This window comes from Nerophis ophidion, linkage group LG12 (genome assembly GCF_033978795.1).
Source record: "Nerophis ophidion isolate RoL-2023_Sa linkage group LG12, RoL_Noph_v1.0, whole genome shotgun sequence".
NCBI classification, from domain to species: Eukaryota; Metazoa; Chordata; class Actinopteri; order Syngnathiformes; family Syngnathidae; genus Nerophis; species Nerophis ophidion.
In genome coordinates this window covers 54041546-54058173 of record NC_084622.1, presented here as the reverse complement: position 1 = coordinate 54058173, position 16628 = coordinate 54041546, and the positions used below count along the sequence as shown (strand labels likewise).

The 16628-nt window shown below is 40.6% G+C and overlaps 1 protein-coding gene across 1 annotated transcript; it reads left to right on the top strand.

Moving 5' to 3' along the window:
* The first annotated feature begins 2773 nt into the window (after positions 1–2773).
* igf2b (insulin-like growth factor 2b) lies at positions 2774–15981 on the top strand. The gene is made up of 4 exons (XM_061917740.1): positions 2774–3021; positions 3522–3672; positions 7705–7886; positions 12767–15981. The coding sequence occupies exons 1-4, from the start codon at positions 2956–2958 to the stop codon at positions 13007–13009; spliced, it is 642 nt and encodes a 213-aa protein (XP_061773724.1). The 5' UTR covers positions 2774–2955; the 3' UTR covers positions 13010–15981.
* The last annotated feature ends 647 nt before the right edge of the window (positions 15982–16628 follow it).

Genomic DNA, 16628 nt, shown 5'->3' with positions numbered 1-16628 from the left:
TCTCTTTTTTTTCAACCAAAGATGCTTTGCTCTGATTAGGGGGTATTTGAATTAAAAAATATGTTCACAGGGCATACTTGCCAACCCTCCCAGATTTTCCGGGAGACTCCCGAAATTCAGCGCCTTTCCCGAAAACCTCCTGGGACAAACTTTCTCCCGAAAATGTCCCGAAATTCAGCCGGAGCTGGAGGCCACCTGAGTGACGTGTCTGAGAGCGTGTCTGCCCAATGACGTTATAACTGTAGAACGATCGAGGGCGAGTTCTTGGTTTTTTATGTGGGTTTATTGTTAGGCAGTTTCATTAACGTCCTCCCAGCGCAGTGACCACACACAACAACAGCAGTCACGTTTACGTCTAACACTCTACCGTAAGGCAGTTCGTCTGCCGTAAACAGCATGTGACACTCTTAAACAGGAAAATACTGCCATCTACTGTACATGCAGCAGCACAACACCTCCAGGCAACTTCAACCCTTTACTAATCCTCCTACATTCACATCCCATCTCCCCGGATCATAAATAACCTAATGTAAATAATCGAATGTATTTCTAATGTATATACTTGTTCTTATGCTATCTGAACTCACTATGTTCTCTGCTCGCTGTACGTATCCTACTAAGCTCCCTCCATCAGTGTGTGAATGTGTGTGTGAATGGGTAAATGTGGAAGTAGTGTCAAAGCGCTTTGAGTACCTTGAAGGTAGAAAAGCGCTGTACAAGTACAACCCATTTATCATTTATCATTTATATGTTTTTGTTTATTGACCATTCTCTTTCTATGTCACATCAAGTTGTAAAAGTAAGTGCATCTCTATATTTCTTCAAAACCGCTCTAAAAAAACCCATCTACAGGCAACTTCAACCCTTTACTAATACCCTCCTCCAATAATCAAATGTACTTCTAATGTGGTTACTTGCTCTTATGCTATCTGAACTCACTATGTTCTCTGCTGGCTGTACATATCCTACTAAGTAAGACCTACACTGTTTCAATGTCCACATTTCTCTGTTGATGCAATTGTTGATGACTGAAATACTGATATCAACCAAAGCTCCTCATCCCACCCCCCGGATTGTAAATAATGTACATCAGTGGTTCTCAACCTTTTTTCAGTGATGTACCCCCTGTGAACATTTTTTTAATTCAAGTACCCCCTAATCAGAGCAAAGCATTTTTGGTTGAAAAAAAGAGATAAAGAAGTAAAATACAGCACTATGTCATCAGTTTCTGATTTATTAAACTGTATAACAGTGCAAAATATTGCTCATTTATAGTGGTCTTTCTTGAACTATTTGGAAAAAAAAGATATAAAAATAACTAAAAACTTGTTGAAAAATAAACAAGTGATTCAATTATAAATAAAGATTTTTACAACTTAAAGTGCTCTCTTTGGGGATTGTAATAGAGATCCATCTGGATTCATGAACTTAATTGTAAACATTTCCTAACAAAAAAGAAATCTTTAACATCAATATTTATGGAACATGTCCACAAAAAAATCTAGCTGTCAAAACTGAATATTACATTGTTGCATTTCTTTTCACAGTTTATGAACTTGCATTCATATTTTGTTGAAGTGTTATTCGATAAATATATTTATAAAGGACTTTTGAATTGTTTCTATTTTTAGAATATTTAAAAAAAATCTCACGTACCCCTTGGCATACCTTCAAGTACCCCCATTTGAGAACCACTGATGTACATAATTCAATGTACATACTATGATGATTAACTTGTGTGATGACTGTATTATGCTGATAGTATATATTTGTACCATAAATTGATTAACGTGGACCCCGACTTAAACAAGTTGAAAAACTTATTGCGGTGTTACCATTTAGTGGTCAATTGTACGGAAAATGTACTGAACTGTGCAATCTACTAATAAAAGTTTCAATCAATCAATCATGCATATGTGACAATAACATCTACTTTAGAGAGTGCCCCCTTTCCCCCACCTCCCGAAATCGGAGGTCTAAAGGTTGGCAAGTATGTCACTGAAAAAAGGTGGAGAACCCCTGTTTTACTGCATGTACCCCATGCACTAAATATTCTGGCCACAAGAGGGTAGTGTCGAACAGTACTAAGGCGCCTGGCCCTGCAGAACTGTACCAACCTTGCTGCTGGAGCCTACCAGCACTTCACCTCTAGATGTCAGTGTGAGGATGACGGCATCGGAGCCTTGGACGGGATGCACACATCCTCACCTGCTGTACGAGGCACGCTTATATAAGGGGTACAAAGTTTTTTTGGTATTTATTTCCATTTGTTCGCATTTTACGGAGTGACGTCATTTCAGTCCTTTTTAATCTTGGATTTAATTAATTGACTGTCCCTATTATGTCAGTCACACTGGGGTGTTTTTTTTAATTTTTATTTATGTTTGTCTTATCTCTCCTTAGTTGTCCTCCCCGTGGAGAGGAGGCATCCCTCTCCTCCTGCTGGAGGCTGCACATCACCTCCCGGTGACATTCTGATGACGTCACCGCAGCGTTTTTCCACTCTCCAGTGAAATAAAGATGGATTAGTTCGTGCGTTAAATTGGGATGCTTGTTCGAAAATATATTTTTGGAGACTCCTTTGTGCACTTTTGTGTAAGGCATTTTTTTTTTTTTTTTGAACCGTGTGGTTAAAAAGGAGGAGAGGAGGAGCGAGGGGGTGGAGTGTGTGTGTGTGCGTGTGTATGTGTGTGCGTGTGTGTGTGCGTGCGTAAAGTGGGCGTGTTTTGGTATATAATACTTCTCCCTGAGAAGTTTTAGCCTGTCTCCTCGGTCTCTGGGACAGCCTTTCTTTCACACATCACCTAACTAACATACTGGGAAACTAACTCACCTGCAAGCACACCCAAAAGCACCAAGTAAGGCCAGCTTTTTTTTTTTTTTTGTTTTGTTTCGTTTTTTTTTTTTTGTGGTATTTTTTTCCTTCCCATTTTGTGACTATACTGCCCGACTGACATGGACACCCTGCGATCCAACTCACTTTGCCACACCTGCAGGGAAACGCAGACCGCCAGGATGAAGGTAAGAACAAGATGATTTATGCATGTTGAATTTTGCTTTTTTTTTGGGGAAAAAATAAAAAATAAACAAGTATAAAAATGCATGAAAAAGCACGAGTGTAATTTGGATTGAATGGACATTTAATTGCAAATTCTGGTGATGTTTCTTATTATAAGTAGAGGAATTTGGGGTTGTGGAAGGTGCAGGGCTTGCAGCAAACAGCTGGTCTTATTTGCCGGCAGATAGGGGGCGGTAGGCGAGGGTCATTGAGCGCAATAGTGAGCAAGGAGGAGGGGGGGGGGGGTAAGTGCTGAGTCTTGCTTTTTTCTGATATCGAACAGCCTCTCTTGCAAATTCTGGCATGTTGTGCAAGAGGTAAAAAAAAAAAAAAAAAAAAAAGGTCCTGTCTAGACATCAAAAGTTGTGCATTTGTTTCTGAAAAAAATATCCAAATAATAACCCAGATGCACAAAAAAAAATGGAGTGGGCTGTGAGTTTATACAGTATGTGTGTGTTTGCAGGTCAAGAAGATGTCTTCGTCCAGCCGTGCGCTGCTCTTTGCACTGACGCTGAGTCTCTACGTGGTGGAGATGACCTCGGCGGAGACGCTTTGTGGGGGAGAGCTGGTGGACGCGCTGCAGTTCGTCTGCGAAGACAGAGGCTTCTATTTCAGTAAGTTTGGCTGCGCGTAAAAAAAAAGAAAAAAAAAAAAAAAAGCGCTGCGGAATTGTCTTTTTTTTTTTTTTTTTTTTGCATGGGTGATACTACACGCACGCCGCCGAGGAACGATACGGCTGCGTCTCAAGTGTGGTATCGATGCGCGCAGGACCTGGATACCTCTCATTGCATATGAAAGGCCGGGGCCACGCAACACAATAGGCTGCTTGTTTACCAGTAAAGCAATAACACCCATAAGGCGTGCAGTCGCCACATTAATGTTCACTAGCCGTTTTTTTCCCCCTTTCATGGGGGTCGGGAACCTTTTTTTTTTGGTCAAATATTTTAAAATGGATTTCCATGAGAGCCATATAATATTTTGGCAACACTTTAGTATGGGGAACATCCATCCATCCATCCATCCATTTTCTACCGCTTATTCCCTTTCGGGGTCACGGGGGGCGCTGGCGCCTATCTCAGCTACAATCGGGCGGAAGGTGGGGTACACCCTGGACAAGTCGCCACCTCATCGCAGGGCCAACACAAATAGACAGACAACATTCACACTCACATTCACACACTAGGGCCAATTTAGTGTTGCCAATCAACTTATCCCCAGGTGCATGTCTTTGGAAGTGGGAGGAAGCCGGAGTACCCGGAGGGAACATATTCAGCATTAATTAGTTGCTTATTAACATGCAAATTAGTAACATATTGGCTCTTAATTAGTCATTATTTAGTACTTATCCTGCATGACTTGATTAATGTGGACCCCCGACTTAAAAAAGTTGAAAAACTTATTCGGGTGTTACCATTTAGTGGTCATTTGTACGGAATATGTACTGTACTCAGCTACAATCGGGCGGAAGGCAGGGTAGACCCTGGACAAGTCGCCACCTCATCGCAGAGCCAACACAGATAGACAGACAACATTCACACTCACATTCACACACTAGGGCCAATTTAGTGTTGCCAATCAACCTATCCCCAGGTGCATGTCTTTGGAAGTGGGAGGAAGCCGGAGTACCGGGAGGGAACCCACGCATTCACGGGGAGAACATGCAAACTCCACACAGAAAGATCCCGAGCCCGATTGTAGCTGAGATAGGCGCCACAAGGGAATAAGCGGTAGAAAATGGATGGATGGATGGATGTACTGTACTGTGCAATCTACTAATACAAGTATCAATCAATCAATCAAATGGCCTCATTATACAACAACCCTAACCATTTAACTCCAAATTAAGTCTTTTTTACTTACAATGTGTTTCCCTTGTGTCCAAATAACTCTTAATCAAGTCTTTGTTGCTTAGAACAGTGGTTCTTAACCTGGGTTCGATCAAACCCTAGGGGTTCGGTGAGTCGGCCTCGGGGGTTCGGCGGTGGACTAAACAAACCCGTCTCATCGTCTCAATAAAACAGCAGAAGTCACACTGATCTGCAGGTGTGCATTTTGTTGTGAGTTTATGCATTGTGTTGGTTTAGTTCTTTGAACAAGGTGATGGTCATGCACGGTTCATTTTGTGCACCAGTAAAAAAACATGGTAACACTTTAGTATGGGGAACATATTCAGCATTAATTAGTGGCTTATTAACATGCAAATTAGTAACATATTGGCTCTTAATTAGTCATTATTTAGTACTTATCCTGCATGAATTGATTAACATGGACCCCGACTTAAACAAGTTGAAAAACTTATTCGGGTGTTACTATTTAGTGGTCAATTGTACGGAATATGTACTGAACTGTGCAATCTACTAATAAAAGTATCAATCAATCAATCAAATGGCCTCATTATACAACAACCCTAACCAATTAACTCCGAATTAAGTCTTTTTTACTTACAATGTGTTTCCCTAGTGTCCAAATAACTCTTAGTCAAATCTTTGTTGCTTAGAACAGTGGTTCTTAACCTGGGTTCGATCGAACCCTAGGGGTTCGGTGAGTCGGCCTCGGGGGTTCGGCGGTGGTCCAAACAAACCCGACTCATCGTGTCAATAAAACAGCAGAAGTCACTCTGATCTGCAGGTGTGTAATTTGTTGTGAGTTCATGCACTGTGTTGGTTTAGTTCTTTGAACAAGGAGATGGTCATGCACGGTTCATTTTGTGCACCAGTAAAAAAAACATGGTAACACTTTAGTATGGGGGACATATTCAGCATTAATTAGTGGCTCATTAACATGCAAATTAGTAACTTATTGGCCTTTAACCAGTCATCATTAAGTACTTTTTAATGCCTTATTCGACATGGCCTCATTATAACCCTAACCTTCTAGCCCTAACCCAACTAAATAACTCTAAATTAAGTCTTTGTTACTTAGAATATGTTCCTCTAGTGTCCAAAAACCTCTAAATTAAGTCTTTGTTACTTAGAATATGTTCTCCATACTAAAGTGTTACCAAAAATACATAACTTTGTCTTGAATTTGAAAAAAAAACATTTTATTTTTCACTAAGAAGGGTTCTATGAATGCGCATATGAAACTAACGGGGTTCGGTACCTCCAACAAGGTTAAGAACCACTGCCTTAGAATATGCTTCAGTGTTACCAATATATTTTTTAACACTGAATACAATTAAATGAAGTGAATTATATTTATATAGCGCTTTTTTCTAGTGACTCAGAGAAACCCAATATCTAAGTTACATTTAAACCAGTGTGGGTGGCACTGGGAGCAGCTGGGTAAAGTGTCTTGCCCAAGGACACAACGGCAGTGGTTAGGGTGGCGGAGGCGGGGATCGAACCTGGAACCCTCAAGTTGCAGACATGGCCACTCTACCAACCGAGCTAAATACGTGCATTTTTAAGTAAGACCAACATCTTTAGAGTATAGTAAGTCTTATTCTTTGTTTTAAATTTTTATAGTTATTCTGAAGCTAACCAATAATAAACTAAATACTTCTTACCATTAATGCAACTTCTTGAACAGGAGCGGTAGAAAAAAATGGATGGATTCGAATGCATGACAATGTTTTATATTTTGAACGTTTTTTTAAATTATTATTATTAATTACTTATGGTGTTAAGCAATGCTTTGATTGATTGATTGAAACTTGTATTAGTAGATTGCACAGTACAGTACATATTCCGTACAATTGACCACTGAATGGTAACACCCGAATGAGTTTTTCAACTTGTTTAAGTTGGGGTCCACGTAAATCAATTCATGTCAGCTAAGATTTATCTGCGAGCCAGACGCGGTCATCAAACGAGCCACATCTGGCTCCAGAACCATAGGTTCCCTACCCCTGAACTAAGCATTCTGTGGCTTCTTAATCCCCAAGTGGATTAGTTGCTGTGACACACATCCTAAAATATTGGAATAAGAAAAAAAAAATTCACCTTTGACGGACTGACAAGAAATGTCTTTGTACGTGCCTTTTCCCCCCGTTTACACATCGTTATCCAATTTAGATCCTGTCTCCTCTTCTTTCCCTTCCTGCAATCAAACCTAGCCTCGCGTCTCGTGAGATTTCCCCAACATTGTATTGGGCCGCCGGACTTCAAACAAGCCCTTTATTGATGGTGAATGGCGTTCCCTTTGCGGAACATTCAAAACACGCCGCTTCCCCCTCTTTCACCTTATTCTTCCTCTGCGCTTTTCTCTCTCTCTCTCTCTCTCTCTCTCTCTCTCACCCGTCATTACTCTATTCCTCTTTTGATTTGCATTCACCTCCTCTGTTTCAACCCAGCTCACACACTCTTGCGCCTGGTCCCCTGCGGGCTGTTTTCTCTACCTCTCCCTTGCCCCTCCTCGTCCCAGTAATCTCTGCTGACTTGACAAAGGACAAGGTCAGGAGGAATTTCCATTTTATGTATTCGCTCACCTACGGGACTATGGCTGCATAGTGTTTCCATGTGTTAGCCCTCGCCAGATTATCTTATCCAAACAAAAAGATTTGTCGCGGTTGGTCATAGATTTCCTTTTATCCTCTTTGCGCCCGCCTCTGTGATTGTAATCCTGCAAAAACAACCTAGATTCATTTCTGTTGTGTTCTCTGCATCTATAAAACCTCACCATGCCTCTCCTCGAAATCTCCCCAGGTAGGCCCACCAGCCGGGGGAACAACAGGCGCACCCAGAACCGTGGGATAGTGGAGGAGTGTTGTTTCCGTAGCTGTGACCTCAAACTTCTGGAGCAGTACTGCGCCAAACCCGCCAAGTCAGAAAGAGACGTGTCGGCCACATCTCTACAGGTCATTCCGGTGATGCCTCCATTAAAACAGGTACGCCACACCCGCAGCAACACAGCGGCATGGGAACCGGTGAAATCCTAGTCATGGCCCCCATTGACAAAATGTTCATCTTGATAGACAACAAAGTGCTGACCGTCATGGAAATAGTCCAGACACTGTGCTCGAGAAAGGACATACTCACACATTGCTGGTCCGTGACAAAAACAGTGTGTTCCGAGTGTTTTAGGTTATTAGTCATGCTCTCAGAATCTGGCTCGCGTTTAAAAAAAAAAAACACCTGACCGAACTCACTCAAGAGTCAAGAGAGCTGGCTCCGTTCCCAACCCTTTTACAATCCCCTTCATGCTCGTGTGTCAGTGTCAAAGCCTCTCCCCACAAATAGTGTAATATTGCAATTGTAATGGGGGTAGGGGGGGGGGTTACGCCCCCTTAAGGGGAACCTATCATACAAAACTAACTTTTCTTACATTTTGGTACTTGTTTTTGCGTATTTAGGATCTGCATAAGTTCTGAAAATTTGATATTTATAAAACAATCTTGCCATAACAAGCCGATTGGAGTTTACCCCCTTTGTGAAGTTTTTCCCATTGATGATGTTGGCGGTTAGCTGCATATATGGTAAAGTTTTACCCAAAGATTTTTGCGCGAGCCCGCCATTGTAGTCCGACGCTGCTGTCAATAAGATCCTTCTTTTTCTCTAACTTCTTAGTGCGGGACAGACTGGTTCGTGCATGCAGATCCATCCTCCGCTGTCCAATACCAAGTAGTGTAGAGTTCGAACTTGTATCTGTCAGTAGACTTTATATGGAAATGTTAAAAACTACAACGTGAATGGCGTAAATAAGACCACCCAGAAAAAGACGCATACCGAGGAAACAGTTAGAATGTGGCTTGAAGACTGTAATATATAATTCACGCAAAATGTATTTGGTATCTGGATAAGTTCGGAAAATGTCAGAGATATTTACAAAAAATCTTGCCAAAAGTGTCGATTGGAGTTTTCCCCATTGATGATGTTGGTGGATAGCTCCACATATGGTAAAGTTTTACCCGAAGCCCCATTGTAGTCCAACACTGTATTCAATAAGATCCGTCTTTTTCGCTATCTTCTTAGTGCGGGACAGACTGGTTCGTGCATGCAGATCCATCCTCCGCTGTCCAATACCATAGTTCGAACTTGTATCTGTCAGTAGACTTTATATGGAAATGCTAAAAACTACAACGTGAATGGCGTAAATAAGACCACCCACAAAACGACGCATACCGAGGACACAGCTACAAAGTGGCTTAAAGACTGTAATATATAATCCACGCAAAATGTATTTGGTATCTGGATAAGTTCTGAAAATGTCAGAGATATTTACAAAAAACCTTGCCAAACGAGCCGATTTGAGTTTTCCCCATTTGTGAAGTTTTTCCCATTGATGATGCCAGTGGATAGCTCCATACATGGTAAAGTTTCACCCAAAGCGCCATTGTCGTCCAACACCATAGCCAATAAGATCATTCTTTTTCACTACCTTTTTAGTGTGGGGCAGACTGGCTCGTACATGCACATGTATCCTCCACTGTTGCCATTTGTAATACCAAGTAGTGTATAGTTCAAACTTATATCTGTTAGTAAACTCTATATGGAAACGCTAAAAACCGCAACATTAATGACGTAGAGAAGCACTTGAATAAGACCACCCACCAAACAGCGCATTCTAAGGTGATAGTTAGAAAGTGGCGTGAAGACTGGAATATATAATCTATGCAAAATATATTTGGGATCCGGATAAGTTCTGCAAATGTCAGAGATATTTATAAAACAATCTTGCCAAACGAGCTGTTTGGAATTTGTGAAGTTTTTCCCCATTGTTGACGTCAGTGGATAGCTCCATATATGGTAAAGTTTTACCCGAAGCTCTGTAGTCAATAAGATTCTTCTTTTGCGCTACCTTCTTAGTGTGGGGCAGACTGGCTCGTACATGCACATGCATCGTCCGCTGTTGCCATTTCTAATACCAAGTAGTGTATAGTTCAAACTTATTCACTAGACTCTATATGGAAACGCTAAAAACTGCATTATCAATGACAGAAAGACGCACTTAATCAAGACCACCCACAAAACGGAGCATTCTGAGGAGACAGCTAGAAAGTGGCTTGAAGACTAATATATAATATATGTAAAATGTATTTGGGATCTGGATAAGTTCTGAAAATGTCAGAGATATTTATAAAACAGTCTTGCCAAACGAGCCGATTGGAATTTTCCCCATTGGTGAAGTTATTCCCATTGATGATGTCAGCGGTTAGCTCCATATATGGTAAAGTTTTACCCGAAGCGCTGTAGTCAATAAGATCCTTCTTTTGCGCTGCCTTCTTAGTGTGGGGCAGACTGGCTCGTACATGCACATGCATCCTCCGCTGTTGCCATTTCTAATACCAACTAGTGTATAGTTCAAACATACCGTATTTCCTTGAATTGCCGCCGGGATGCTAATAATTTAAAACCTCTCCTCACTCCTGCGCTTACCAAAGGCATGCGGAAAAAGTAAGCATGCGCTAATTATTTTAAAACCTCTTCTCACTCCGGCTCTTACCAAAGGTATGCAGTAAAAATTTGAGTGTGATGTAAGCTTGGACCTTAAATCCTACTGAATAGCTCTTAATCTTCTTCCCTTTATGCGATTTCAAATTACCGGTATTGAAATCAGCCTCTTCCATTTTGAAAATGATGACAGGGGAAGTGTCACTCGTGACGTCACGAGTTTGACCAGGCGGTAATACTAAGCATGCGCTAATTATTTTGGGAAGAGAGTTTGACCCGGCAGTAATTCAAGGCAGGCACAAGGAAATACGGTATATCTGTCAATAGACCAGGGGTCACCAACCTTTTTGAAACCAAGAGCTACTTCTTGGGTACTGATTAATGCGAAGGGCTACCAGTTTGATACACACTTAAATAAATTGCCAGAAATAGCCAATTTGCTCATTTTACCTTTAATAACTAAATCTATATATATAAAAAATGGGTATTTCTGTCTGTCATTCCGTTGTACATTTTTTTTTCATTTTACGGAAGGTTTTTTGTAGAGAATAAATGATGAAAAAAAACACTTAATTGTACGGTTTAAAAGGCGAGAAAACAGGAAAAAAATGAAATTAAATTTTGAAACATAGTTTATCTTCAATTTCGACTCTTTAAAATTCAACCGAAAAAAATGAAGAGAAAAACTAGCTAATTCGAATCTTTTTGAAAATATTAAAAAAAGAATTCATGGAACATCATTAGTAATTTTTCCTGATTAAGATTAATTTTAGAATTTTGATGACATGTTTTAAATAGGTTAAAATCCCATCTGCACTTTGTTAGAATATATAACAAATTGGACCAAACCATTTTTCTAAAAGACAATTCAATATTTGTTCTATATTTTCCAGAACAAAAATTCTAAAAGAAAATCAAAAGATTTTGAAATACGATTCAAATTTGATTCTACAGATTTTGTAGATTTGCCAGAATATTTTTATTTTATTTTAATCATAATAAGTTTGAAGAAATATTTCACAAATATTCTTTGTCGAAAAAACAGAAGCTAAATTGAAGAATTAAATTAAAATGTATTCATTATTCTTTACAATAAAAAAACAAAAAATACTTGAACGTTGATTTAAATTGTCAGGAAAGAAGAGGAAGGAATTGAAAAGGTAAAAAGGTATATATGTTTAAAAATCCTAAAATCATTTTTAAGGTTGTATTTTTTCCTCTAAAATTGTCTTTCTGAAAGTTATAAGAAGCAAAGGAAAAAAATAAATTAATTTATTTAAACAAGTGAAGACCAAGTCTTTAAAATCTTTTCTTGGATTTTGAAATTCTATTTGAGTTTTGTCTCTCTTAGAATTAAAAATGTCAAGCAAAGCGAGACCAGCTTGCTAGTAAATACATAAAATTAAAAAAATAGAGGCAGCTCACTAGTAAGTTTTGCTATTTAAGCCATTTTTAGAACAGGCTAGCGGGCTACTCATCTGGTCCTTACGGGCTACCTGGTGCCCGCGGGCACCGTGTTGGTGACCCCTGCAGCAGACTATATGGAAACGCTAAAAACTACAACCTGAATGACGTAAATAAGACCACCCACAAAACGGCTCATTCTGACGACAGTTAGAAAGTGTCTTGAAGACCGTAAGATATGATCTATGCAAAATCTTGACCGAAGAACTACCACAAAAGTGTTTCAAATGGGGGAAAACAAAACAAAAAAATCATAATATGACCCCTTTAAAGTCTGCGAAAGGAGAAGCCGGTATAGGGAATTAGTTTGGACATGTCCCTGGTGTGTCCAGGCAGGGAGAGTTGATGGGTACAGGCTGCTCTGAGGGGCCAGCTGTTGTTAAGCCATTGAAGTGAATGAAGGGGGATAAACACTCTTCAAGTGGCAGGACCAAAACAAGCCATTCACATGGAAGCACTGGCTACGGGCGCATAAATTCCAATCTCCCCCCCCCCCCCCGCCCTCTTGCTACCGTTCCTACTTTTTCCTCATTCAGTAGTACTCAGCAAAACAGTTTACCATGTTTGTATTGTCATTCAATCTGCCGCCGTTCAGTAGTTTAGCAGGTCGTTGAGTGGGCGCCGGCATGCTGGTCATATGTATACGAGGCCAGCGCCCACCCTTCCTTTTCACAATATGTTAAAGAGGCAGAACTAAGCACTTGTTGACAGCTTCTCTGAATCGAGGAAAGCAAAACAAGAAGCGTTTGGAGGCGAGCCGAGCCTGTTATGACTCTCCGCGCATGACATTAGATTCCCATTTGATTAGCCAGATAATGACTGAACAAAATAAGCATATCACCCCTAATGAACTCCATCTTTCCTTCTTTTCTTTTTTTTTTTTGTTTGTTTTGTTGCCTGCACGCCACAATAGGAAGTCCCCCAGAGGAAGCCGCATGTGCCCGTGAAGTATTCCAAATACGAGCTGTGGCAGAAGAAGGCGGCCCAGCGGCTGCGGAGGGGTGTCCCTGCCATCCTGAGAGCCAAAAAGTTCCGGAGGCAGGCGGAGAAGATGAGAGCCCAGGAGGACACGGCCTTCCACAGGCCCCTGATCAGCCTGCCCAGCAAACTGCCGCCCGTCTCGCTCACCACGAACAACTACGTCAGCCACAAATGAGCCCGCTGCCAGCCCTTTGCACAGAGTTTGGAAGGACACACACACACAAAAAAAAAAAAAAGCCTAGGGGATTATAGCTTTGTCTCTGACGTCATTTCTGTGGCAGTCCTCTTTGACCTCCCCTGCCCTGTCCGAGCCCACCAGCCCCCCCCACCCCCGCCTGATTCTCCTCCACTTTTTTCTTGACCCCTGGCCCCCTTTCTAATACCCCCCCCCCCCCCCCGCCCGCCTCAAACCCCATCACCCTCCTCCGGAACACAAACATGCCTTCACATTCTTCCCGTCTGAACTTTTTTTTTTTTTTTTTTTTTTTTGGCTAGCTCTTTCAGTCACCGACACAAAAGGCACAAACACAAACGTGAACAATTCGGCCGAATTCCATTCAGGTGGACCCGTAAGCAAAAGAGTAAATGGAAGAGAGAAAAAAGGAGATGAAAGAGATGTGTGTGGCGTGCAAGTGTCAAGAGGACACCCAGCGGAATGTTTTTTTTTTTTTTTTTTTTTTTGTCCCTGTGGAAAACAACTCAAAAGTGAAGAAGTTTGCATGACAGAATCCATTCCATGTATTTTTTTTTAGCTTTTTTTTAATTTTTTTTTTTTAGTTTGCACCTCTACCTATAAAGGGACTTCCACACTGTAAGGAATTATTTTGTAAAATTAGATTCCTGTTCCAGCACCTTTTGATCACAAACAAAATGCAGAAAAGAGTCTGCAGAAATTGCACATTGCCACGGATTACGTCAAAGTAAAGAAAAATAAATGGCACTATTTTTTTATGAACAATGAACGTGTAGCTTCAAAAAAAAAAAAAAAAAAAATATGTCATGGTGCTAGCTCCGGGAAAGGACTTCAAGAAGAGATTGAAAAGCACGTTTGTTTGTTTTTTTTTTCTTCCTGTTTTTTATTTCTCTCCTTTGAATGAATTTATTATAACTTTCCGTTTTAAGGAAAGTGAGACTTTTAAAAGAAAAATAAGGGGGGGGGTGGGAAAAAAGGATATGAGGGGGCTCCTGGCAGTGGCAATGTAAGGGGGATGTGTCACTGAGAAACTATGGGGGCTCTGACGGCATCAAGGCTCACAGGAAATGCAAGCGGCTGCTCATCACTGGCTTGTCACACGTGGCAAGGGGGACTCGAGACCCTATCCCTGCCCCTCCCCACCCCCCTGTGTCCCCCCCCCTCCGAGGCAGATGGACACAGGGAACATAAATATGGGACACCGTGGACTGCCCGGATTTGGACAGTACTATTTCCTGTTTACCGTGGCTTTGTGGACTGCTCCGACAGGAAGTAAACCTAGCATGGACAAGTGGGATAATTGATAAGGATTTTGTTTTTGTTTTTGTTCTTTTCATATCAATTTCAATGGAAAAAAAAAAAAAAAAAAAGGAAAACCCCGTCTTTTCTGGTACCATGACATTCCTGTTTTTTCATGTTAGGCATTTTTCATGGTAACGTTCTGATGTGTTACTTTACCGTTTTTTTTAAAGAAAGGCACAGATATTCTGATTCAAAGGGAAAAAAACAGCAATAATGTCAACTAACATTTATTTTTAATGTATATCAGTAGTATTCACATGCTTTTGCCTGAAAACAAATACTTGAATATATCTATCTATATATATATATGAACATAGATATATATGTATATGTATAAATATATATATAGATATATAATTAGTTTCCAGGGATGTTATTTCCTTTAGTCTGAGCTGTATCTTGCGTAATGAGCCGCCAAGCTTTTTTTGTTTGTTTGTTGAAAATACAAATAAGGGCACTGTATAAAGGCATTATTTATTTTGTTATAAAATATATTTGAAAAATTGGTCCAAATAATATGCGCAGCACTGATGCTCAACTGACAGATTTATTTTGTATGATCTCTGTTTTCCAATTGGAGCTGTAAGGCTTGTTTTTGTAGATGCTTTGTACCAAAAAATAATGTCTTTTTTTTCCTTCCCTTGTTCATCTGCCGTAGTTACTTCAAATTAATATTTTAACAGTCTGAATCTTGTGGGCATGTCATGTCACAGAAATAGGTACATACTCGTGACCGATAACGTGAATTACGGGAGTGACACATCCGTTTTAGTCGATCCACTATGTTTTGAAGCCACTTTAGTACTGATGGCGGGGGTAACATGTCCAGTCCTCAATTAAAGTTCATAATTGTGCACGGTGTCCTAAGGGGAGTCTTGTTCATGTGGGTTGTTGGGATCAAACGTCACTACAGGGTCTTAACTAACGTAATTCAGAGGCATAAGTGTTACATCAACGATCACTACTTTCTATCCGTCTTGACTTTGGCCTTGATCATATGAAGCACTATCTTCCAGCCGTCCGACTATTATCATTTTTACGAAGGGCTATTTGGCTGAACCATCTCTAATGCAGTTGTAGGATTCAGGTAAAAATACATACGCGCTCTGCAGGGAGGAGTGTTCCAGTTTTTTTTCTAGGGTTATCCATTACCTTTCCATAATCATGCCAACCACTGACACCTTACCACTTCCTCCTACATCGGGTTATGTATCACCCATAGGAGACCTAATCAATACTAGCCAAACTGAGGTAAAGCCAATATTTATACAGTTTCCTGTCAGAGATCTTCCATATCTCTCTCTGATTATATTCTTCCATTGTGCAAACAGGCAGACAGTGCAATTATTGTTGTTATTATTATTATTATTATTATTATTATTATTATTATTATTATATGCTGGGACTGCATTCATTCACTATTGTAAAGATCAAACAGGCTACTCTAGTGTTGTTGTAAAGGAAAGACAACCACTTCTTTTGGTAAATATGAAGAGATATCCTGCCGAGCAAATTGCGAGGTTTTCTGTGTCAGTAGCTCACTCAGCCTCTGTGTATTTTTATGGATTTAACCTCCGCACGCTAGAACGTCCGAAATGCACAATTCATGTACTTTCATTTGAAATATCAATAAAAACAAACATTTTATCAAACTTCCCGTGTGTAGTATAGTTACTGCTGTGTCCTCTGCCATGTCACCTCCAGTTTTCTTATAGGTAAAAGTGATAGGTTCTGTAAATGATTGTGTCTTGAGGCTTTATCGAGATTTTACACCCGCCCGTCCCCACTTTTCCTCCATATCTGTCCTTCAATGTGTGCACATCGCGGACACGTTTCTGCTCTTTTCCTGCTGCCTGCGAGCTGCTTTCAGATACGACTAAATGTGAGCTGTAGTCACCGCCACAAATGGAGCATGTTTCCCATTCTCTGCCTATGTTTGGGGGGGGGCGACATGTCTCAAATTAGCACATGCATATTTGACCTGTCTTTGTTGACATGCATGCACGTACTCAGCCATAGTTCTTCTGTTACCGGGCAGATTTACTGTTGCCTATCTTCCTGGAATGGAACGGTTTCCGCGGAATGTTCTATCACAGTGCTGCACGGTTTACTTTGGGCTGTCACTGTTGTTTGATTTTACCCTCAAGAGTTATTTCTTTACTGTCGGAAGATGATAAATGTTGCTTATCTTTGTTGTGTGTATGCATATACAGCATGGGCACCGTAAGGGGGTAGAAACGATTCTAGAGGCCCCTGAGAATAGAAGAACATTAGCCAAAGGGGTATTTTCTTCCCAGGA